The following is a 23,236-nucleotide window of genomic DNA, read 5'->3' as shown; positions in this document are numbered from 1 at the left end:
GCAGTTTCCAAGCCATGGGCTGGTTGTGAGTTACAGTCACTCACTCAGCATCTCCCACAATGGACCTGCTTCAGTGTCCCGGCTGCTCTTGGGCTCTGGTGGGAGCAGCCTCAGGAGCAAGGCTCTGGTGCAAACTGCAAAGGCAGAGATGATTCTGGAAACTCGGCTGGGCCCTGGGTCGGGCCAGCTCCCTGCAGTCCCCCTGAGAGGTGGGCCCTGGGTCGGGCCAGCTCCCTGCAGTCCCCCTGAGAGGTGGGCCCTGGGTTGGCCCCCCTGAGAGGTGGGCCCTGGGTTGGCCCAGCTCCCTGCAGTCCCCCTGAGAGGTGGGCCCCGGGTCGGGCCAGCTCCCTGCAGTCCCCCTGAGAGGTGGTCCACGGGTCGGGCCAGCTCCCTGCAGTCCCCCTGACAGGTGGACTCTCACGCTGCACTCTGAGACATGTACCTCACGTGCATTTTCTCATCTTTTAATCCTGAAAAAAATCTGAGAGATAGATAGGATTCATACTTGCACTTTACAAATGAGACGTGTCTGAGTTCACACAGCTAGAAAGGGGGTCGAGTGGCATAGCAGGGAGTCATTCATCAGATGGCACCCGGCATGCTTATCTCCATTGCTCCAGCCTCCCACCCTCAGTTATTAGCAGGTTGCCCAAGACCCCACAAGAAGGGTTGCAGGGACTGTGATGTGAATCTCAGATCCTCTGGCCTTCGAGTCCTGGCTCTTTGCACCATGCCACTGTCTTCCCAAGGCTGTGCCTGTCTGCCTTTTGCCCAACTCTGGAAACTGGCTTGTGTGTCCACAACAGAAAATATGCCAGCTGGAGCCCGAGGGGCGTGTGAAGGTGGACCTGGTGCTGCGGACGGCTGAAGCCCTCTTGGCATGCTGCCCTGGGGACCAGAAGCCCGAGATCCTGGCCCGGCTGAAGGATATCAAGGCCCAGTGGGAGGAGACGGTCACCTACATGACTCACTGTCACAGGTAGGGCATCCAGGGCCTGACCTCCCTGGGCCTTTGTCCACAGCTGCCATTGACTCTCCCTGCCCACCACGACACTGGCTTGGGCCCTCTGCCCAAGAGACATTCTCCAGTCCTGGGATTCCAGGGCACAGGATGTTCTCTTGGGGTTAGGGCCAGCCCTGCCTGCCTCTTTCTAATTATAATCAAGTTGAATGATGGTAATAGACCCTGGGAACCCGGCGTGTTTTGCCAACAGTTCCTAAGAGATTTAGCACGTGTGCATCCTCCAGGAGCATGGGAGAGTGGCTCTGGAGAAAAAAGGCCTGGTGCCCCGCTGGCACTGTAGCCCAGATTCCCTGCCTGTACCAGGAAGCTGGGTGGGTGTCGGGAGGGGCAGGGGGTGGTGAGGAGCAGACACTTGGACAGACCTGGCATTGACTCTTGTCCTGCTGGTTACTTCCTGTGTGGCTTTGGGAAAGTTACCTGACCTCTCTGAACCTCAAGCACTGCCTCTGGACAATGGGAGTAATCAAGTGCTCCTTGAAGGTTGTTAGGAGGTTAGAAGGGGATAGTGAATGTCAAGAGCAAGGCACAGTGCTTGGCACAGTGTAGGCCCTCAGTAAACAAGAGCTGCCAGGATCACCTCCATCTGTATAAAGCAGGAATGTGTGTGGAGATGGGAATGACTTTGCATAGTGCTTTCTGCTTGCTAAATCCTTGCACTTAAAACTCCAAACAAAATAGCTTGATATTGGCTGGGGAGATAGAGCCACCTCCCCAGGTGAGATGGGGAAACTAAGGCAAGCAAAGAGGAAGGGGTGCAGAGTGAGAACAGCACCCCTGGAACCCACACCCAGGCTCCCAGCCTTCCGTCCCCATTGGGTGCAGCGAGCCCACAGGTGCAGGGTGCCCCGCGGGTGACTGGAGCCCCCAGGTGCAGGGTGCCCTGCGGGTTACTGGAGCCCACAGGTGCCGTGCCCTGCAGGTGACTGGACACATCCCAATGGCACTCTTCTCCTAATATTAGTGGGTGCCTGTGCCAGGGACCCAGAGAAACTGTGCTCAGAGCCCCATTGCCAGAGGGAAGTGATTGGGGATGTCTGTGCATTGATAGTGGGAGTTCAGGGCCAGGATTTAAGATGCTGGAGATAAAGGGCTCCCCAAGATGCATCCCCAAAACTGGTGGTTCCTGGAGCAAGTTTGGAGTCTAAGCTCCCCTGGCTCTTACCCTCCCTTGGGGAGCTTGTTTACTAGGTAGAGGGTCTTATCCAGCAGGATTGAGGGAGGGTCCAGAATCTGGAGTGTCAACAAGCTGACTCAGGTGCCAGAAAGGGCATCATCATGCCCCCAGGCCACAGCCACCTAGTATTGGTGGGGGAGAGGTGGCAGCACAATCCCCTGACCTGGGAGGCAGCTGGCGGGTTCCCTCACAACCGTGAGGTCTCTGTGCCCACAGCCGCATCGAGTGGGTGTGGCTGCACTGGAGTGAGTACCTGCTGGCCCGAGATGAGTTCTACCGCTGGTTCCAGAAGATGATGGTCACACTGGAGCCCCACATCGAGCTCCAGCTGGGCCTGAAGGAGAAGCAGTGGCAGCTGAGCCACGCCCAGGTGCTGCTGCACAACGTGGACAACCAGGCGGTGCTCCTGGACCGGCTGCTGGAGGAGGCAGCCTCCCTGTTCAACAGGATCGAGGACCCCAGTGTGGACGAAGATGCCCAGAAGAGAATGAAGGCTGAGTACAATGCAGTGAAGGCCAAGGCCCAGGTGAGGCTGAGTGGGCTTCATCTTCACCCACCCATCCATTTAGCCACCCTTCTCTGCCCATCCAGACACTGTTTGCCTACTATCGATCTACCTGCTATCAATCTGTCTACACACTGTCAACCTATCCACCTGCTATCAGTCTATCTACCCACTGTCAACCTATCCACCTGCTATCAATCTATCTACTAATTATCAACCTATCCACCTGCTATCAATCTACTAATTATCAACCTATCCACCTGCTATCAATCTATCAATCTACCCACTGTCAATCTACCTGCTATCAATCTACTAATTATCAACCTATCTACCTGCTATCAGTCTATCTACCCACTGTCAGCCTATCTACCTGCTATCAATCTACTAATTATCAACCTATCTACCTGCTATCAATCTATCTACCCACTGTCAGCCTATCTACCTGCTATCAATCTACTAATTATCAACCTATCTACCTGCTATCAATCTATCTACCCACTGTCAGCCTATCTACCTGCTATCAATCTATCTACCCACTGTCAACCTATCTACCTACTATCAATCTATCTACTAATTATCAACCTATCTACCTGCTATCAGTCTATCTACCCACTGTCAGCCTATCTTCCTGCTATGGATCTATCTACTAATTATCAACCTATCTACCTGCTATCAATCTACTAATTATCAACCTATCTACCTGCTATCAATCTATCTACTAATTATCAACCTATCCACCTGCTATCAATCTATCAATCTACCCACTGTCAGCCTATCTACCTGCTATCAATCTACTAATTATCAACCTATCTACCTGCTATCAGTCTATCTACCCACTGTCAGCCTATCTACCTGCTATCAATCTACTAATTATCAACCTATCCACCTGCTATCAATCTACCCACTATCAGTCTATCTACGTACTATCAATTTATCTACCTATCAGTCTATCTACTTACTATCACTCCATCCTCCTATCTATTTACTATCACTCTACCTATCAATTTACCTATCAATTTATCTACCTACTATCAATCTACCTACTAAAAATCTATCTACCTCCTATCAAACTATCTACCTACTATCACTCCATCTACCTACCATCTCTCTGCCTGCTATCTACCTACTACCAATCTATCTATCTACTATTAATTTATCTACCTGCTATCAATCTCTCTACCTGCTATCACTCTACCTACTATCACTCTACCATCACTCCATCTACCTACTATTACTCTACCTACTATCAATCTACATTTTTTCAATGTATCCACCTGCTACTAATTTATTGACCTGCTATCAATCTATCTACCTTCTATCAATTTATCTACCTGCTACAAATCTACCTACTATCAATCTACTCACCTGTTCTCTAACCAATCACCCTCCTATCCATCGACCTACTCACCCATCTGCCTCCCCACCAATCACCCAATCTCCCATTCACTCTCCACCCACGCACCTCACCATTTGTTCATCTACCCCACCATCTGTTTATTCGTGTATCCTCCCACCCATCTGCCGACTCACTCATCCATCTCCTTCCCCACCAGCCTAACCAATCTCCTATTCATCTCTTCAGCCACTGAATTGCCCAGCCATTCCTCTACTCATTCACCTACTCATCAACCCAGCCACCCCTTCACCCACCGATTCATGCATCCATCTCTCCACTGCCTACTCCTTCACCACCTACCTACCCACTATCTGCCATAACCCACTCATTTATCCCGCCATTCACCCACCTAGCTACCCACCCACCAATCCTCACCTACCTACTCTTCCACCATCCATTCACTCATTCACCATTATCTACCATCCAGATATCCAGTGTTTCTCAGTGCTTAATATACATTTAGGTTGTTGACCGACTGATTGATGGACTATAATGTTCACTTTCATCTAAACAGCTTCCCCTTGCTCCTCCTTTCTCCCTATCCTTGGCTTCCTCCTCCCCTCCCTTCCTCCTCCTACCCTTCAGTCCTTCTCCCTCAGCATTTCCTCCTTGCTCTCTCCTGCCCTTGCCCCAGTCCCTCTGTCCATCCTCTGCCTGCATTTCCTCACCCCATTCTTGCCTTAATTTTGAAACAGTTCATTAAGTTCTCAAGTTCAATTATATTTTTTAGAAATTTTATTTGGTTCTTTATTATGTCTCCCTATTCCTTTTAACAAATTACATCATTTCCCCCTGAGATTTTGCATTCCTCCCAGATATAGCTTACATTTGCAATCACTCTAAACATACGTATTTTACGGTCTCCATCAGATTTTTCTAGTGGCTGAAGCTCCACATCAGGCACCTGTGTGTCTCCTGGCACGGTAGATTGTTTCCTTGAAGCAGAAAAAAAACGCTGTGGCACAGGCAGGCTTCACAGCAGGCTGAGTCTGCGGAAGCCCTCAGCTGGGACACCCCCTGAGAGTGGCTTTCTGTTGGCTTCAGCTGGGCTCCCCTGGAGATTTATCTTAACAATTTCTATTTTTATGTCCGTAAATTGGCTTGGGGATTCCCGAATCAAGCAGGTATTCTAAATGTGATCCCCAAGCCAGAATCATGCAACAGGCCCCAGCTCTACATTCTGAAAGGTGATGGGGTTTCTTCGTTGTTGTTGTTGTTCGTTTATTTTTTTGAAGGCTCAGGTTAAAACACTTACATTTCCTTCTGGGATTGGTTTTTAACAGTGTTTTTTTTCTGCTTCACCCTTGGGCAAGCAGGGGCGGGCAGCCACTTGAGCTTCTGTCTCTTTGCAGTGATCTCTGTTGCCTCTGAGCCCAAAGTCTCACTTTTTACTCCAGCCTGAGCATTAAACTCAAGCTTCTAGTAACCAAGACTTGAGGCGCCTGTGTGAGTTTAACAGGGTGGTTTCCCGGGCATCTTTATTTCTGGTCCATGGGAATATCCCTTTCCTTGGTGCGACGTGGGTCTGCACTGAAACAATGTTTGTCATGTTACAGTGAAACAATGTGTGTTACGTTACACTTTATCTGGCATTCCTGGCTCTCTAGTCTGCTGTAGCGCTGGCACTGGATGTCTCCTGGGTTCTTCATGCTGACAGTTTAAGGGAAGTAAGCTCTATGATAGCAGAGCTAGAGAATCCACCAGGAACAAGACTCTGGCACTTGGGAAGGTACCTGGATTCCAGGCCAGGCATTGCTGCTTCCCAGCTGTGTGGCCCTGGGGCAGCTCACCCGACCTGCACCCAGGGTGTGGGGACTATATGCTTACATGTGAACTCTTTGAAAACTGGCAAGCATTTTATCAATATAAAGAATGGCTTTTATTCTCAGTAGCAGGGAGAATAAATAGTAACAACAATGGTCTTTGTGGTGCAGCAGGTGCTCAGAACGATCTATCTCTACCCCAGCAGTTTGAAGGCAAACAAACCCCAGAGCCCTAGAGCAGGGTGACAGGAGGCTCCAGGAGACCGCACAGGGTCCAGAATGGATGCGCAAGGCAGGGATTTTACTTGGCTCTTGCAGAGGCAGCCAACTGGCCCTCATCTGGCCCTGCCAAGTCCCATGTGGCACACGGGCAGGCTTCAAAGCAATTATCTCTCCAGGTCTGCCCCTCTGGCCCGGCTGGGACAGGTGCCTGGCTCCACAGCCTCTTTGCTGTGACTTTACAGGAAACAGATGCTTGTGCCAATCAGCAGAGAGCGCCTGGTGCAGGGTGTGGAGGAGATGAGATAAAAAGTTGGTGTGTGTGCGCTGGTGTGTGCGTGTGTGTGTGTGTGTGTGTGTGTGTGATGGTGGAGGCTGCGGTGCTGAGTGAGCATCAGTTCTGGCCCAGATGCTGAAATGATCGCCTCCAACAGCCTCATTTTTTTTTTCTTTCTTTTCTTTCCTTTTTCTTGACAAAGTTTCACTCTTATTGCACAGGCTGATGCAATGGTGCAATCTCAGGTCACCGAAACCTCTGTCTCCCAGGTTCAAGCAATTCTCCTGCCTCAGCCTCCCGAGTAGCTGGGATTACAGGCACGCACCACCATGCCCAGCTAATTTTTTTGTATTTTTAGTAGAGATGAGGTTTCACCATGTTGGTCCAGCTGATCTCAAACTCCCCACCTCAGGGGATCTACCCCCTCGACCTCCCAAAGTGCTAGGATTACAGGCGTGAGCCACCATGCCTCGCCAAGAGCCTCATTCCAGGGGGCTCTCTCCTCGCATGTTCCAAAAAACCGTAGGCATCAAAGCTCTTATCAGTAATTGTGATTTTTTCCTAAACTTTTCCTTTCTCTGACCTCATCTGCTTCCCCAACCTTTTTATGATGCAGATGAAGATGTTACTGGACTCATTTTTTTAGATTAAAACACATTCTATGAGTCAGACACCAGAGGCCCAGTAGAAAAAGTCAGAAGTGCTGGCAGCTCCCAAGGTGGTGCTCCCTGCAGCTGCACCTCAGGTCTGGAGTGAGTCTCTGCACCTGTGACTATCAGGATGAGCTGGAGCCCCAAGTGCTTCTGTGGCCAGGCTGAGACAGCGGAAGGCAGGTTTGAGCTCCTGAAGAGGAAGTCCTTGCTTCCAGGGCTCTCAAGAGGCGAAGGCCCAGTGTGGGCAGTGGGGGGTGGGAAGGGGTCCTAGGGGCAGGAGCATGGGAGACTGTGTCATGTGTGGAGACAGAAGTGGTGGGGGGGACTTGGGGGGCGATGATGGGGAGGCTCCCTCCATGGTAGAAGGCCTTGGATTGCGAGATGCGCTGGTGGATGCTGATGCCAATGTGGAAGCTGTTGTTTTTGGGGTGACTGGACCATGCATGGAGAAGTGAGTCCAGTAGCAGCTTTCTCAGCTGCTGGCTGAAGCCCATGGCCGTGTGATCATGTCTTCCTGCACCCCAGAAGTTGAGGACTTGGTTCTCACCCACAGGGAGCCTGGTCAGCTCTGAGATGGGAGCGCTGTGGTGTACCCTGGGGGTGTTTCCTGTCTCTCCAGAAGCTGGCCATGGGGAGGACTGAGGGGTAGGTGGGGAGGGCCAGGCAGGCCCCTCCAGCCCCTTCGAGGTTGTATTCTTAAGGTATGAGCATGCATTTTCATGGGTCGAGGAGCATAGCATCCACCAGATCCCATGGATAGAGCTTTCATGGATCCAAAGAGTGCCATGTTCTTCTGAAGCCTGCGAGGCTCCTGAGAGGGGCAAACTTTTCCATCACCCTTGGCTGGAGATTTAACTGCTCAGTCCTAAGCTCCTCATCAGCAAGGTGGGATGCAGCCCCAGTCATTGACCTCCTGGGTGTCCCCAGCCCTCAAGCCCCAGGCAAAGGGGGAGATTCTAGCCTCATCCCAAGACAGGTCAGAACTCCACATACCCAGCAGCCTGCAGAGATCCTTGGTGGTCCCAGCCTCCCGGTCCCTGCTCTGAATGCTTGGTGAAGACCTCCTCTGTGTAAAATGTCTCTCTCAAGGCAGTCCTCCAACTCTGGGGATAGATTTGTCCTAGTGCCTTCCTGGGGGGTCCAAGCTTGGCCTCAGGGTGGGGAGGGTCTCTAGGTTAGGATTAGTGCCCCTACTTTTACCTACGAGAGCCTATTGGCTCTGCTTGCTGTGCTAGGAACAGGCCACTGTTTCAATGATGAAGACCATTTTTGACGTCCAACATGTTAATTAGCATAGCTACTAGGGTTGATGGGGACAGAGCCACAGGAGTGCCATGGGGTCCTCCCTCCACTGCAGCCTCTGTGACCACCTGCTGGAGGGAGATTCTTGACTAGGGCCAAGGCTAAGCCCAGAGGGGAGCATTGGCACATCGTCAGCCCACAGCGTTTGCAAGTGCAGTGCAGACAGGGCAGGTGAGCTTTGGGGATGGGCTTGCTTATTTGTTTTTAATCCCGATTTAGTTTTCCCAAAGGCAGGCACATGGAAGCCGCGGCTCTCACAGAAGTCGTGTCTGTCTGGCATCTTGGCCATGAATCAGAGCTGCTCGTGATGAATCAGAGATACTCGTGCAGCCCTTTGCAGAGGCATCAATCCACACCCTTGTTAATTGATCAGGTTTTGACATTCGTGACAGCTCTGCCCGCCGCAGATGGCATAATTGCTGGGTCTAGTGAGAGGGTTGAGCGCCTTCCCATTTGTCACCCTGCCATTTTCCAGCCTGTGACTGTTATGCCTGGCGCAGGCCTCAGCGGGATCCCCACCCCTCCTCCCAATCTCCCCTCTGAGCACCTGCTCCCCATCAACCAGACTTTTATTTACCCTGGACTTCTCCGGGTGCCAGCACCTCTTCCTTCACACACTGGGAGCCACAGTCCACACCTCTTCCTTCACACACTGGGAGCCACAGCCTGCACCTCTTCCTTCACACACTGGGAGCCACAGTCCACACCTCTTCCTTCACACACTGGGAGCCACAGTCCACACCTCTTCCTTCACACACTGGGAGCCACAGTCCACACCTCTTCCTTCACACACTGGGAGCCACAGTCCACACCTCTTCCTTCACACACTGGGAGCCACAGTCCCCACCTCTTCCTTCACACACTGGGAGCCACAGCCCACACCTCTTCCTTCACACACTGGGAGCCACAGCCCGCACCTCTTCCTTCACACACTGGGAGCCACAGTCCACACCTCTTCCTTCACACACTGGGAGCCACAGTCCACACCTCTTCCTTCACACACTGGGAGCCACAGTCCACACCTCTTCCTTCACACACTGGGAGCCACAGCCCACACCTCTTCCTTCACACACTGGGAGCCACAGCCTGCACCTCTTCCTTCACACACTGGGAGCCACAGTCCACACCTCTTCCTTCACACACTGGGAGCCACAGCCCGCACCTCTTCCTTCACACACTGGGAGCCACCTCTTCCTTCACACACTGGGAGCCACAGTCCACACCTCTTCCTTCACACACTGGGAGCCACAGTCCACACCTCTTCCTTCACACACTGGGAGCCACAGTCCACACCTCTTCCTTCACACACTGGGAGCCACAGTCCACACCTCTTCCTTCACACACTGGGAGCCACAGTCCACACCTCTTCCTTCACACACTGGGAGCCACAGCCCACACCTCTTCCTTCACACACTGGGAGCCACAGCCCGCACCTCTTCCTTCACACACTGGGAGCCACAGTCCGCACCTCTTCCTTCACACACTGGGAGCCACAGTCCGCACCTCTTCCTTCACACACTGGGAGCCACAGTCCACACCTCTTCCTTCACACACTGGGAGCCACAGCCCACACCTCTTCCTTCACACACTGGGAGCCACAGCCTGCACCTCTTCCTTCACACACTGGGAGCCACGTCCGGCACTTCCATGGGGCAGTTCACTCCCTGCCGAATCTATCACCATTGGCGCTGGCCAGGGGCCCGGCATTCAGCGTCTGCCTGTTACTCCTGGTCCACTTCATTTCTTGAATGAGCCTTTCCTATGGACGAAGGAGGCTCCAGGAGAGTTTTGATGGATTTAAGTAACCCCATAGGAAGGAGAAGCCAGCAGGGGAGTTTGCCGAGACCCGGGACCATCCTTAGGGCTGCAGGTGGGAAGCAGGAAGGGGACCATTCCCCTTGCTTGCTCCACTTTCAGATTCAAGCAGGGCCCATATTTTGAAATAATTTTGTCTTTCTGTATTCCAGTTGTAAACGATTTCAATTATTAAAACTTTAAAACAGGTTTCTGGTTGGGCGCAGTGGCTCACACCTGTAATCCCAGCACTTTGGGAGGCTGAGATGGGTAGATCACTTGAGGACAGGAGTTTGAGACCAACCTAGCCAACATGGTGAAACCCTGTGTCTTCTAAAAATACAAAAAAGAAAAAAAGTAGGCATCATGGCGCACCCCTGTAATCCCAGCTACTTGGGAGGTTGAGGCATGAGAATCACTTGAACTCAGGAGGTGGAGGTTGCAGTGAGCCAAGATCAGGCCATTGCACTCCAGCCTGGGTGACGGTGAGACTCCATCTCAAAAAATAACAAATAGGTTTTAAAATCAGTATGTATGATGCCTCCAATAATATTTCTCTGTTTCACAGTACCAGTTGGAGTGCTCAACATTTTTTTTTTTAGACAGGGTCTTGGTCTGTCAGGTAAGATAGGCTGCAGTACAGTGGTGCAGTCAGTTCACTGCAGCCTCCACCTCCCAGGCTCAAGCGATCCTCCTGCCTCAGCCTCCCAAGTAGCTGGGACTACAAGCATGCTTCGCAAACCCAGCTAATCCTTAAATTTTCTGTAGAGATGCCATCTCACTATGTTGCCCAGGCCAGTCTTGAACTCCTGGGCTCAAGCGATCCTCCTGCCTCAACCTCCCAAAGTGTGAGGATTACAGACATGAGCCACCAGGCACAGGCTTGAGAGAACTCCTCAGCTCTCTACTGAAGGACTTGTCCTAAGCCTGGGCTTCCCCATTTCTAAAATGGGGATGTTTCCTCCTACTTGCGCTGGTGGCTGCAAGGTTTATATGAATTAGTATTTCTAGATTGGGTGAGGGGATTCCCAAAGCAGGGGAAGGTATATCTGAAAGAGCTAAGGGGTTTTTCAGATGCACGTTTCTGTTCACTCTTCCCAGCTGAGGGCGTCTGACTTAGCTTTGCAGATGGTCAGGGCCTGGCTCCATGATGAAGGGCTGAGGTCAGCCAGCCATGGCTCACCTCATCCAGCCCATTCCTAGCTTCAGCCACATCCAACACATTCCTAGCTTTAGCCTCAGCCTCCGGAGTAGCTGAGACTACTGGCACGTGCCACCATACCCAGCTAATGCTTTTATTTATTTTTTTGTAAAGGCGGCGTCTCTCTGTGTTGTCCAGGCTAGTCTTGGACTCCTGGGCTCAAAAAATCCTCCCACCTCAACCTCCCAAAATGCTGGGATTACAAGCATGAACTAGAATGGCTTTTACATGTTCAAATGGTTGGGAAAAAATGAAAAGCCAGATATTTCTGGATGTGTGAAAATGACATGAAAAATATTTCAGGGCTCATGATTAAAGTTTTATTGGAATGCGGCCACTCTTTTCACGTTATCTGTGGCTACTCATGTGCTACAACGTAAGTTGTATGCCGGCGGTGGAATAGCCCCATAGGGCAGGCCAAGCTAAGAGCATTTCCTGTGTGGTCCTTGACAGAAACGGTCATTGATTTTGGAGTCTGACACTTGCCATTGGAATCTTTTCTGTAAGACCAAAAGAGTTATGTGATGTCCCAACTCCAGTCTGGACATTTGCAGAATAGGAGAGGGTTTTGTGATTGTTTGAGTATTAAAGAAGATAATGCTTTGAAGTTCCAGGCACCCCTAGCTTAGGTGCTTGTTAAGTGAGTCTCCTTTTCCCCTTTTCTTGGCTCTCTTTGGAAACTTCCCTCTGATGGCAAACACTCCAGATGTGTGCTTCCTGCCATTCAGGAAGTATTCACAGAGCCCTGCCCTGAGCTAGACCCTGGGAGATGAAATAACAGGGCCAGCATTGTTTCTAGGGACCTCCTGGATCCCCCAGTGGATGACGATGCCATGGACAACTGCTGTGACGAAGTGGCATCCCAGTGGTTTGGGGACACAGAGGGAAGGTCGTTAATTCAGCCTGGGGTAGTGGGCAAAGATTCAGAATGAGAAGGATGGGTCTGGGGTTAGTATTGCGGGTGGGCACCCACTGGGGGTGTGAGAAGAGCTTTGAGAGAGAAGGCAGGAGGCGATCAGCGATGCCTCGCGGCTGTTAAGCACTTACCAGCTACCAGGTCTGTTTTAGGCGTTGTGTGAGCTCCGGCCCATTTCATCTCACGTTCTCCCAATAAGGCAGGTGTTATTAACCATGCCATATGGAGGAGGGGGCTTGGGCACAGAGGATTAATTAGGTGCCCAAGGTGGGGCCAAGGTTCAAGCCACAGACAATGGGATCCCAAAGCCAGGGTCTTGACTGCTCGACCACAGAGCTACATCATGGGGACCTGTCCTTGAAATGCTAGGCTGCAAGGATTGGACTTGGGCCTGGGGCCAGCAGAGAGCCATGAAGGAATATGGGGAGATGGCACTGTGATCAGGGCATGTTTTGAAAACCATAGTCTCTAGGAGTGCAGAGGGGCTAATAGCAGGGACACCGTCATTTTCCAAATGTCAGCCACCCCAGGGCATCATCTTGCCCCTGTGTTGTTAAGAGCTTTGGTGGGATTGGCTGAAAATAGCAATGACGCCAACCTATGCAACACACATCACCATATTCACAGGGAACTGGGGCCGCTTTGACACTGATTTGCACACCCTGTGGACACAGTTGTGTCATGGACCTGGAAATGCCGGTTGACCCAGCCTTGCCTCTCAGACTGAATCTTGGCGCCTACCTAGCTGGGTGATCTGGGGCAAGTCACTTTACCTCTCTGTATCTTGGTGTCCTCATCTGTCACACTGGGATTGCGATGGTACCGCCTTATGTGTGGTCAGGTGAGTTCACTGGGCTCATCTGTGTAAAGTTCTGAAAGCAGCGCCCAGCACCCTGGTGAGTGCCCAAAATGACAGTGTGACATGGTAGTAGCAGTGCTAATGTTGCCGCTGCTGTTGCCACACCCCAGTCTTGAGTGCCATTCCTAGGATGTGGCAAACAAAGAAAAGCCAGCTGCAGAATGACAGGGCCCAGTGCCAACGTGCTCTGGTCTCCAAAGCCAAGTCTCTTGACGTATTGCTCGTAAGGCAGGACAGAGTGAGAGCTCTTTGTGTCCAGAGAAAGGGCTGGGGGTTGGTTGCACCTCCTGCTAACACACACACACACACACACACACACGTGCACGCGCGCACACACACACACAGGCAGGCTTTTTCTGGCCGTCAGGCTTTCTGGGCTAAGGACATTCATGGCTGGTGATTCTCCTCCTCCCACAGGACCGGGTAGATCTGCTGGAGCGGGTGGCCCAGGAGCACGAGGCGTACCAGGCAGGCGTGGATGAGTTCCAGCTGTGGCTGAAGGCAGTGGTGGAGAAGGTGAACGGCTGCCTGGGGCGGGACTGCAAGCTGCCCATCACGCAGCGCCTGTTCACACTGCAGGTAACCCCCAGCTGTGTCTCAGCCAAAGGGGCCCTGGGGCACTCACAGAGGGTGGGTTCTATGTTATAGTTTCTTTAATAGGACAGTGCTTGGTGCCACAGAATATATAAATACCCATGGCCCACAGAGCCCTGTGAGGAGAAGCGTGGAATCTTGTATGAAATGCTGGGGTCCTCGGAGGCTTTATGGAAATCTCTGGCCATAAAGCCAGAGCATTTGGAAACCCAGGACCACAGCAGCAAGGTCAAGGCCAGTGGGTCTCAAATTGGGGCATTTGGCAACATCTAGAGACTCCTCGCCCCAGGGAAAACCTTTGGCAATGTCCTAAGAGGGGATAGAGTGTCGGGTGCTGCTACTGCACCCAGTGGGCGGTGGCCAGAGAGGCTGAAAGACACCCCACAGTGCACAGGGCAGCCCCACACAGCACAGAACCACCCAGTGCACACGGCAACGGTGCCCGGTGAGAAGAACCGTGGTGCAGGCCTCAGCCTGCCATCGGGAAAAGTGGGGTCCCCACTTCTCACCTGCATGGCCCCGTCTCCAGACTCCCCGACTCCCTCCACAAAGTCAGTGGATAGAATGTCTTTAGTAATTCAGAGCTCCAGCTGTGCAGTGCCTGAACTATTTCTTTAACATTTATGTTTAAATGGACTCATTTTTTAAAAACACCGATGATTAGTTATTCAGAAAGAAAACACATCACCGTCATCAATGGAAAAGAGGGTGCCCATTCTAAATAGGCAGATAACCACACAAATAAGTACAATGAAACCAAATGGAGCCATTTGGCTCTATTTGGCTCCATAGTGTTGCCAGCTGAAGGCGTGGAAAGGAAGGTAAACAAATGTCAGAAAGTGTTAAAGACAGAAGCACCTGACAGAGACTTTCTCCTTGACTAAATAAGATGACTCGGAAAATACAGGAAAGCAATAGGGTTCTCAGGGTGGGGTGGGGGGTCCATGCACTCAAGGTAGACAGCCCAGCCCTTGGGAAGACCCCTCTGGCTCTAACGCTGGATGCCAGGAATCAGTGTTTCACATGGCAGTCCTAGGTCTGCTCTGGAAAGTGCAGCCACTTTTTTTTCCCCCTGCCTGTTTTTCCCTCACCCGCTCTGCCCTCTTCAGGACATTGCCAAAGATTTTCCCAGGGGCGAGAAGTCTTTGGAGAGGCTGGAGGAGCAGGCTGTGGGCGTCAATCGGAACACCTCTCCTTTGGGTGCAGAGAAGATTACTGGAGAACTGGAAGAGATGAGGAATGTTCTGGAGAAGCTGCGTGCCCTCTTGGAGGAGGAGGAGGAGCGCCTGCGAGGCCTGCTCAAGTCCAGGGGAGCCTGTGAGCAGCAGATTAAGCGCCTGGAGGCCGAGCTCAGCGAGTTCAGGACGGTCCTGCAGAGGCTGGCTCAGGACAGCCTGCAGCCTGTGGCGAAGGCCAGGACCAAGGACGAGCTGGTGGCCCACTGGAGACGCTACTCGGTAAGCATGCTTAGCCGAGTCACGGAGCCTGGGGTGCCGTCTGTGCGCTCAGATCTCCTCTGTGATGGAGAATCGCGCTGAGCCTTGAGCTCACTCATGCTGCTTCTCTAGGACTCTTGGTTTCTCAGCTTCTTGAGCAGGGAGTAGACAAGTTGGTTGTTTATCTCCATTTTCTGGATGAGGAAGCTGGGCCTGTGGAGATTTCCCCCTCAACATCCGTAGGGTCACATGGTGGGTCTGGGAGCAAATAACAGCAGGGGCGGAACGGGCAACCAGGTTTGGGCCTCAAAGCTACTCTCTTGCCCAGTGGTGAGATAAGGGCTGGGCTTCCTCTGCATGGAACAGGGAATGTTGGATCAGAAGGGGAAACTCTTACTGTGGAGATGATGGGGAGCAAACATGGGCCCCTACGAGGCCAAGCAGCAGAGGCCCACAGTGGCACGGGGTTGCTCCCAGACCCAGACACGACATCCCATCAGAGGCTCCCCCACCCCTCCCTCCAGGTATATGCACCGAAGCTTGACATGTGGATAAAGAAAGTTTTAAAATAAGAAGCATCAGCCCTCCTTACCTCTGTCTTTATTATCATTAACTCAGTGTCACAGGAGATATCTACAAGCAAAGCCCCCCCGCCAGCTCTTACCCGCACTCTGCCACTGTTGTTGTATTTTTTCTCTTCCTTCTAATCTTTGCCCATATGCAAAAGTATTTTTTGTAGGGAGAAACAAAGGGCACGTACTCTTCAGGGCTGTCTTCTCACCTGGTCTCGTAGCAGACCAGGTTACCCTGCAGTGACCACCTTCCTGCAAAGAGCACTGTCCTCCCCTTGGCACTGTCTGCCTCAATGCGCGTTGGAGGTCATATGGTACAGTGGTGAGGCATGGGACTTTGGGACCAGACTAGCTGGGTTGATGTCCTAGTTTCTCCCATTGCTAACCAAGTGGCTTTGGGAAAATTAATCTCTGTTATGTGTGAAATGAAGCACTGAGAGGCTAGATGACTTGCCTGTGGTTATACATCCAATAGGTGGAGACAGGGATTTTAACTTGAACCCAGGTTATCTGACTCAAGGTCACATGCTTCCAACCACAGGGCCAGCTCAGGGAGCCTGTTCTAGAAAATCAACATAGCAAGAGGAGCAGACCAGGAATCCAGACTTCAGGGGATCTGTCCACCGGGACTACAACCCCAGATGCTCCCAAGAGAACAGGGGACTGGCTGTGACTTGTGGCATCCCTCTGCTGACCAGAACAGGACCCCTGTCTGTTTCAGGGAGACTGACTGTTTGCAGCAAAGGTTGAAATCAGGGTGGTTTTGTGGCTTATCCAGTGTCCTGTTAGGAAATGCAACTACCTGGCAAGGCCCACCCACCTGAGCCTTCCAGGGAATCAGCAAACGAAATCCGACAACATCACGGGTACCAGCATGGCGCATCAGAGCTGGAAGGGATGCAGTCTTATTTTACAAGGAGGGAAACTGAGCCTAGAAAAAGTCATGCTTAGCCAGGCCACCCAGCCATGGCGCAGCATCCCACTGTGGCTACTCCAGGAATGAGGGCCCTGGGTGTCCTGCACTTCCTCAAGTTGATAATGGGCCTTCCAGTGGCCTGGACAGGCCTCTCTCTGGGGGCAGCCCCTGGTCTTGCTCACCCCTGCACCCTTGCCCTTCCTCGGCCAAATCCCTGGAGGCCAGCCAGCTTTCCTGGCGACTGATATACAGGGCTTCTTCATGAATGATTTCCAAGCTACCAGTTCCCACAAACCAACTGTGTCTGATCTTCCATGAAAAGTTTCATAGACATCATTACATTTGCTAACTAATTGAATCGCGATAGGAATATTTTCGAGAATGAACAGGGCTGGCCGGGCAGATTCTATGTCCTTCTGCCTACATAGTGGCCCCTGTTGCCCCAGCTGCTGCCTAAAATCCTTCCCTCTATTTGCGCGTTCTCTCCTAAGCTTAATACTCTTATCCCTGTTCATCTGTGGATACCCCAGGCTAAACCTAATTGGAGCTGTCCCTGGTTCCTCGTGGCTGGAGGATTGAGCAGAGGTTGTTAAAAAAAAAATAAAGAAGAAGGGTAAAGCATAGGGCTGCCTCCTGGGTTTGAGGGAGCTGGGGATGGAGAGACAAGGGTACCCTGCTCTGTACCAAGTACCTTGTCAATATCACCCGACCCACGTGGTTGGTGAGAGTGGCCCCATTTATCAATGAGGGAACAGCCTAAAGTGAACAGCTAGGAAAGGACAGAGGTGGGTCTCCCGCCAGCTCTGTGTTATGCCGAAGCCCATGCACTTTCCACTACCCCACCCTGCCTCCTACTGAGCAGGGCTAGGCCAGGTGCTGGGAGTCCTGCAGATCAAGGTCAAATGCGGAACTTCCCAGGACAGCAGGGAAAGGCTGTGTCTGGAGTGTGCACACAATGAAGTGAAGCAACTGGTAATAGTCCATGCAAATATCTTCTAGGCCTGCCTGGAATAATCGCCGGGTTGACAAAGCACCGTTAGAGGCAGGAAGAGGCCCTGCTATGATGTCGGGTCCACCATCCACAGACTCTGCAACTATCAGAGAGCCCTTAGCCCGAGTTTCTGTGTAAATAACATGGGGACACAGACTAGCCTTTCAGGCTTAAACAAATGGGACACCCACGGCACTCAGCCTGGCATTGGTGTCTCCTGAGTATTAGTTATTTGTATCATTAGGTGCTAGTGATTGCCATGACAATGCTGGGAGGTAGGGGATAATAAAGAGCCGAACTGTAGCCCAGCAACAGACAGTAAAAGCAGAGTTCCAAGTCATGGAACTGGAGATGAGAGGGCGGGGGCTGAGCTTGAGTGGGGCCCCAGTTCCTGCTCTTGCTGACAGTTTCCTCCCAGCCTGAACCAACCTCAGTGGCTACACTCACTCCCCTACACTTATCCCGTTAAGGAGCCTCATCCCCCCTCCCCGCTGTGTCGTTGTATGCTGCAGGCAACACAGGCAGCGCTGGCCTCGGAGGAGCCCCGGGTAGCCCGGCTGCAGGCCCAGCTGAAGGAGCTCATGGTCTTCCCCCACGACCTGCAGCCGCTGTCCAACAGCGTCGTGGCTGCCATCCGGGAGTATCAGAGGTATCTGGGAAGGCCGAGGGCGGTGGGACTCAGGGTGTGCTGGAACCCACGTCTCCCCATCTCCAGAAGGCGGGCTTGCTTTCTCCTGCAGCCTAGGAACTTCTAAATCATTCTCTGCACCTCTCAGTGACGGGCTTTTACAGGTTCTCACTTGGCTCAGACACTGTCCTGTTTGACTGTTTTGCATTTGCTCGAAGAAAGAGGCCTGAACTTGCATTTATCCAGGCTAGTGGCCCAGCCACCCATCCGGTCATGACTCTTTATGCAGATTAGCATTGGGGAGCGGTGATGGCCCAAAGGGAGGGCTTTCAATTTTCCATCCCCCTGCCTTCTGACGCTGACTTCAACATCTGAGTGTCTCCAGATCAGCCTCCACCTGCCCCGCAGCCCCTGGGCTCAGGCACAGCAAGGCCTCCAGCTTCCATTTAACATCTACAGATAATTTTTCAAATAGAATGTCCAGTACCAAGTCATAGGTAACCAGTACCTGAAACCTCGGTAAGAGAAACCAGAGGGAGAGGAAGACCCTTGGCCACTCTGTCTTTGCCTTCAGCAAAGGGTCTTCAGTCTAAAGACCCTTCAGGCCACTCTGTATCCTCTCTGTGCAGAACCGAGCAAAGTGTTGATTTGAAATCTGTTACCTGTCTTTGCTGCATGAGCCTCAGAGGTGTTCTGAACATAGCACAACTTTCCCCGTGGCTGTCGGGCATCTCCTATCTTTGCCTGGTACCAGGAGCTCCCACCTTTGCTGTGTGTCTCTCATCCCACAGCATGCTCAGGCCCACATCTATAAAATAGGGGCAGTGGCCTGGATCCCCTGTGGGATGCTAAGGTAGGGGTAGGGCTGGGCTTGGGGGTTGGATTTCCTGTGCACGAAGCGGGCAGGGAGACAGAGTGGCTAAGGGTCTTCCTCTCCCTCTGGTTTCTCTTACCGAGGTTTCGGGTACTGGTTACCTATGACTTGGTGCTGGACATTCTATTTGAAAAATTATCTGTAGAAATTAAATGGGCCTAGGATGACGGTATCTTATTTAAGAAAGGGTTTGGTTTGCTTCTTCCAGGTGCCTGGGGGCAGGCAGGACTGGTCTAGGGTCTCCATGATTTATCCTCAGGGCCTGTAGTTCCCTGGTCTGTTTGACTGGCTTGCAGTGCACTTTCATCCTGAAGGCATGACCTTTGCGATGCCAGCTTCACGTGAGGCGCGGTTTTCAGAATCTGCCTGTCTTTGATAGGCCCCTCTCCTGAGAGGCTGCCAAAGCCCTAAATCAGTTTTGCAGCTCTTTCTTCCAGATTGGCAAATGTCCTCAGGGTCGAAGTAGCTTTGGCTGTTAGACTCACATTTCTATTATTTGTTTTTTAAAACTTTGATCAGGCAATTTTTTTTTGTCTTTTGTTTTTGTACTCAGTGGGAAGGCCAGTCTGAATTAATTTTCTTCCGTGACTGGAAGAATAATGTCTCCATGTGTCACCTCATGTAACACTTAGAATGATTGTATGAGAGGGGTGCCCTTTTCAGAGGCAAGAAAGCTAAGACTTATTAATGTTGAGCCCCTTAAGGTCCCATAGCTGGCTCCAAACTCCCAGCTCTTTATAACTACTATAGAATCAGAGAACACTTATTCCTCTTATTTATGTATGTATTTATCTGGAGACAGGTGTCGCTTTGACACCTAGGTTGGAGTGCAGTGGTGCAATCAGAGCTCACTGCAACCTCAAACGCCTTGGCTCAAGCAATCCTCTTACCCCAGCCTCCCGAGTAGCTAGGACTACAGGCATGCACCATGATGCCCAGCTAATTTTAAAATATTTTTTGTAGAGATGGGGTCTTGCTATGTTGCCCAGGCTGGTCTCATACTCCTGGCCTCAAGTGATCCTCCTGCTTTGGCCTCCCAAAGCGCTAGGAGTACAGGTGTGAGCCACCGTATCCTGCCCATGCATGCAAATTATATAAGAGCCTACAGGTCCCAGGGAGCCCCAGTGTCTGTTCTCAGGAAGACCCCAGGCCTGCAACTGATGCTTTTTCATAGTGATATTAACCAAAGTTCCTTCCAACTACATCTTGTAACTACTACTGCAGACACCCCCAGCAACTGAGATAGGAGAGAGCCCACCCTGGGAGCAGCGAGCAGCACACACTGGGCCTTTTGAGGGTCTCAGCAGAGGCCCCACCCCTGGACTGAAGCCACTCTCTCTCCTCCCTCATTTTCTCCCTCCACGGTCCTCACAGCCTGAAGGGGAAGAGTGCCAGGCTGCGCAATGCTGCCGGGGTGGAGCTGTGGCAGCATTTCCAGCGGCCTCTGCAGGATCTGCAGCTGTGGAGGGCCCTGGCCCAGCGGCTCTTGGAGGTCACTGCCAGCCTGCCGGACCTGCCTTCCCTTCACACCTTCCTGCCCCAGATCGAGGTAACCATGGTCCTGCCAACGGGTTGTGACTGGGGTGGGCCACTGGTGGGGCATCGCGTTTCAGCCTCTCTCCCAGGGGAAGGTCCATTGCCGGATCTTCCGGATATCTGGGGAGAGCTCCCGTCTGCTGAGTCCTGGTGCACAGGGAGTGACTATGCTTGCTTGTTACAGTGGCAAAGGTCAGCTTGGCTCCTGGGCAGGAGGTGAAGCCGCCTGGGGTTAACCCGGGGTTCCGTACGGACGCTCCCCGCCCGCAAGCATCTCCCAGGTGGAGGCATCAGCAGTCCTGAGAGAGCAGCGTTATCAGGCCATTGCCTTTACTGTGGCTACAAGTGGCGGGAAATCTGACCTGAGCTGTGGTGGCTTAAAACAGCGACATTCAGGCAGTCCAGGGTGCCAGGCCACAGCTCAGCGGTGTCACCAGGACCAGGCCCTTTGTAGATCTAAGCCAAGTCCCCCTTCATGGCCCCAGCATGGCTGCTATGGCTCCAAACATGCACCTCCCATGAACAACTGGCTCTGGACAGAGCCCGCGGCGCACGGGGTCCTCTCCACCTCCACTTCTGCCTTTCAAATCCTTCCCTGACCTGCACACTCCCCTTACTTGGCTCATTGGCCAGTCAAGGTCATATGACTCTTCCCGGACCAATCACTGGCAAGGATGATGGGATCGCTGTAACTTGTTTGTACCAATTAGACTCAGCGCCCAGGAGCTGAGCCCTTTGCATCCCAAAATGCTGGTTGTTTGGAAAGAGAGAAGGAGGAATGGCTGTGGGATAGGCAGCAGACAGCATCTGCCATGATGCCCATCACTACTGTGTGCCCAGTGTGCCTGTACATACTGCCTTTGGCATCATTGAACTCGGAAGTCCGTCCAATGATTTTGTGTCTAGAGATTCTTAGACACAAAGAGTGGGAAAAGGCTCAAACGTGAGATGTAAGTCCCCATTTATGTCAATGTTCATTCTAATTATAAAGGGCATACCTACCTGGACAGCGTAATGGTGTGTGAAGAAGAAAACAAAAAGCTCCCATAATCCCACGGGCCACAGGGACGAACATGTCGGGGCAATTTCTCCATTGCTTTTTCTGCCACCTTGGTATTACGTGGGAGAACCAATAACCAGGGTTGGCCCCTGCTCACCGTTGGGTTTACTACTTAGCCATGTGCCTGCATTTCAAAACGTCTACATTTGCGATTTTCCACTTAGGGCTTATGTTGGAACAAGAATTTGTTTTCTTCTTCACTTTTGTTTTATTTTGTTTTGTTACGTTTTTTGGAGACCAAGTCTCATTCTATCACCCAGGCTGATAGAATGAAAGTGCAGAGGTGCGATCCCAGCTCACCGCAACCTCTGCCTCCTGGGTTCAAGTGATTTTCCTGCCTCAGCCTCTCAGGTAGCTGGGATTACAGGCATGCGTCACCACACCCAGCTATTTTTTTGTATTTTTAGTAGAGATGGGGTTTCACCATGTTGCCCGGGTTGGTCTCGAACTCCTGATCTCAAGTGATCCACCAGCCTCGGTCTTTCAAAGTGCTAGGATTACAGATGTGAGCCAGCACGCTTGGCCTCTCTTCATAATTTTTAAGCTGCAAGGCATGACTTTTCTTTCCAAGGGTCCAGTGGGCCCCTTCTCCCACCCCCATGCTCCAAAGGATGATTCCATCTTTATTAGGCAGGGCATCCTGGAGTGAATTTCTTATGTGCCACAAACCTCAATTTTAGGTCAGAAGATCCCAGATCTATCCTTTATATCTGATGAAATCCATTTAGATATTTTCGTGAGAGATCGAGACCATCCTGGTCAACATGGTGAAACCCCATCTCTACTAAAAATACAAAAAATTCGCTGGGCATGGTGGCGCGTGCCTGTAGTCCCAGCTACTCAGGAGGCTGAGGCAGGAGAATTGCCTGAACCCAGGAGGCGGAGGTTGCGGTGAGCCGAGATAGCGCCACTGCACTCCAGCCTGGGTAACAAGAGTGAAACTCCATCTAAAAAAAAAAAAAAAAGATATTTCCATGAGATATGGTCACCAAGACACAGAAGATTTAATTGTAATTTTTGTGTATTTGGATTCAAGTTCTGTAATTGCATATTCTGATATTTTCACGCCACACATTTGAGCTTTTTTTTCTCAGCATCATTTAAAATCATTCAAATAAAAGTGATCATTTTCAATGGCCGGATAATATTCTGTTTTGGAGTATGCCATAATTTAATGTATCCATGATTCGAGGTTTAGGTTGTTTTTGATTTTTGTCATAATTTACATATTTTGAATATGCACATGTAGTTTTGTTTCCATTTCTACCATGATCACCCTCATTTATTTTTTTATTTTTATTTTTTTGAGTTGGAGTTTCGCTCTTGTTAACCAGGCCGGAGTGCAATGGCACGATCTCGGCTCACCATAACCTCTGCCTCCTGGGTTCAAGCAATTCTCCTGCCTCAGCCTCCCGAGTAGCTGGGACTACAGGCACATGCCACCATGCCCAGCTAATTTTTGTATTTTTAGTAGAGACGGGGTTTCACCTTGTTTGACTAGGATGGTCTTGATCTCTTGACCTCATGATCCACCCGCCTCAGCCTC

The 23,236-nt window shown here is 51.5% G+C and overlaps 2 protein-coding genes across 12 annotated transcripts in view; both read left to right on the top strand.

Moving 5' to 3' along the window:
- SYNE3 (spectrin repeat containing nuclear envelope family member 3) overlaps positions 1 to 23,236 on the top strand; it is a 118,310-nt gene that overhangs the window by 66,470 nt on the left and 28,604 nt on the right. For all 11 annotated transcript variants that reach the window (XM_078335707.1, XM_078335705.1, XM_078335704.1 and 8 more), the window contains 6 exons: positions 807 to 979; positions 2,415 to 2,724; positions 13,501 to 13,662; positions 14,787 to 15,134; positions 18,105 to 18,241; positions 20,469 to 20,643. In XM_078335707.1, coding sequence (XP_078191833.1) covers positions 807 to 979; positions 2,415 to 2,724; positions 13,501 to 13,662; positions 14,787 to 15,134; positions 18,105 to 18,241; positions 20,469 to 20,643 — 1,305 coding nt within the window. The remainder of the gene's footprint in view (positions 1 to 806; positions 980 to 2,414; positions 2,725 to 13,500; positions 13,663 to 14,786; positions 15,135 to 18,104; positions 18,242 to 20,468; positions 20,644 to 23,236) is intronic.
- Positions 2,738 to 7,313, top strand: LOC108593567 (uncharacterized). The gene is given in 2 exon segments (XM_017977318.4): positions 2,738 to 6,230; positions 6,233 to 7,313. Coding segments are annotated over 2 exon segments (465 nt in total). The 5' UTR covers positions 2,738 to 5,918; the 3' UTR covers positions 6,386 to 7,313.

The sequence above is a fragment of the Callithrix jacchus genome, chromosome 8, assembly GCF_049354715.1.
Source record: "Callithrix jacchus isolate 240 chromosome 8, calJac240_pri, whole genome shotgun sequence".
Lineage (NCBI taxonomy): Eukaryota > Metazoa > Chordata > Mammalia > Primates > Cebidae > Callithrix > Callithrix jacchus.
The sequence above is the reverse complement of the archived record's forward strand: the minus strand, read 5'-3'. Positions and strand labels throughout refer to the sequence as shown.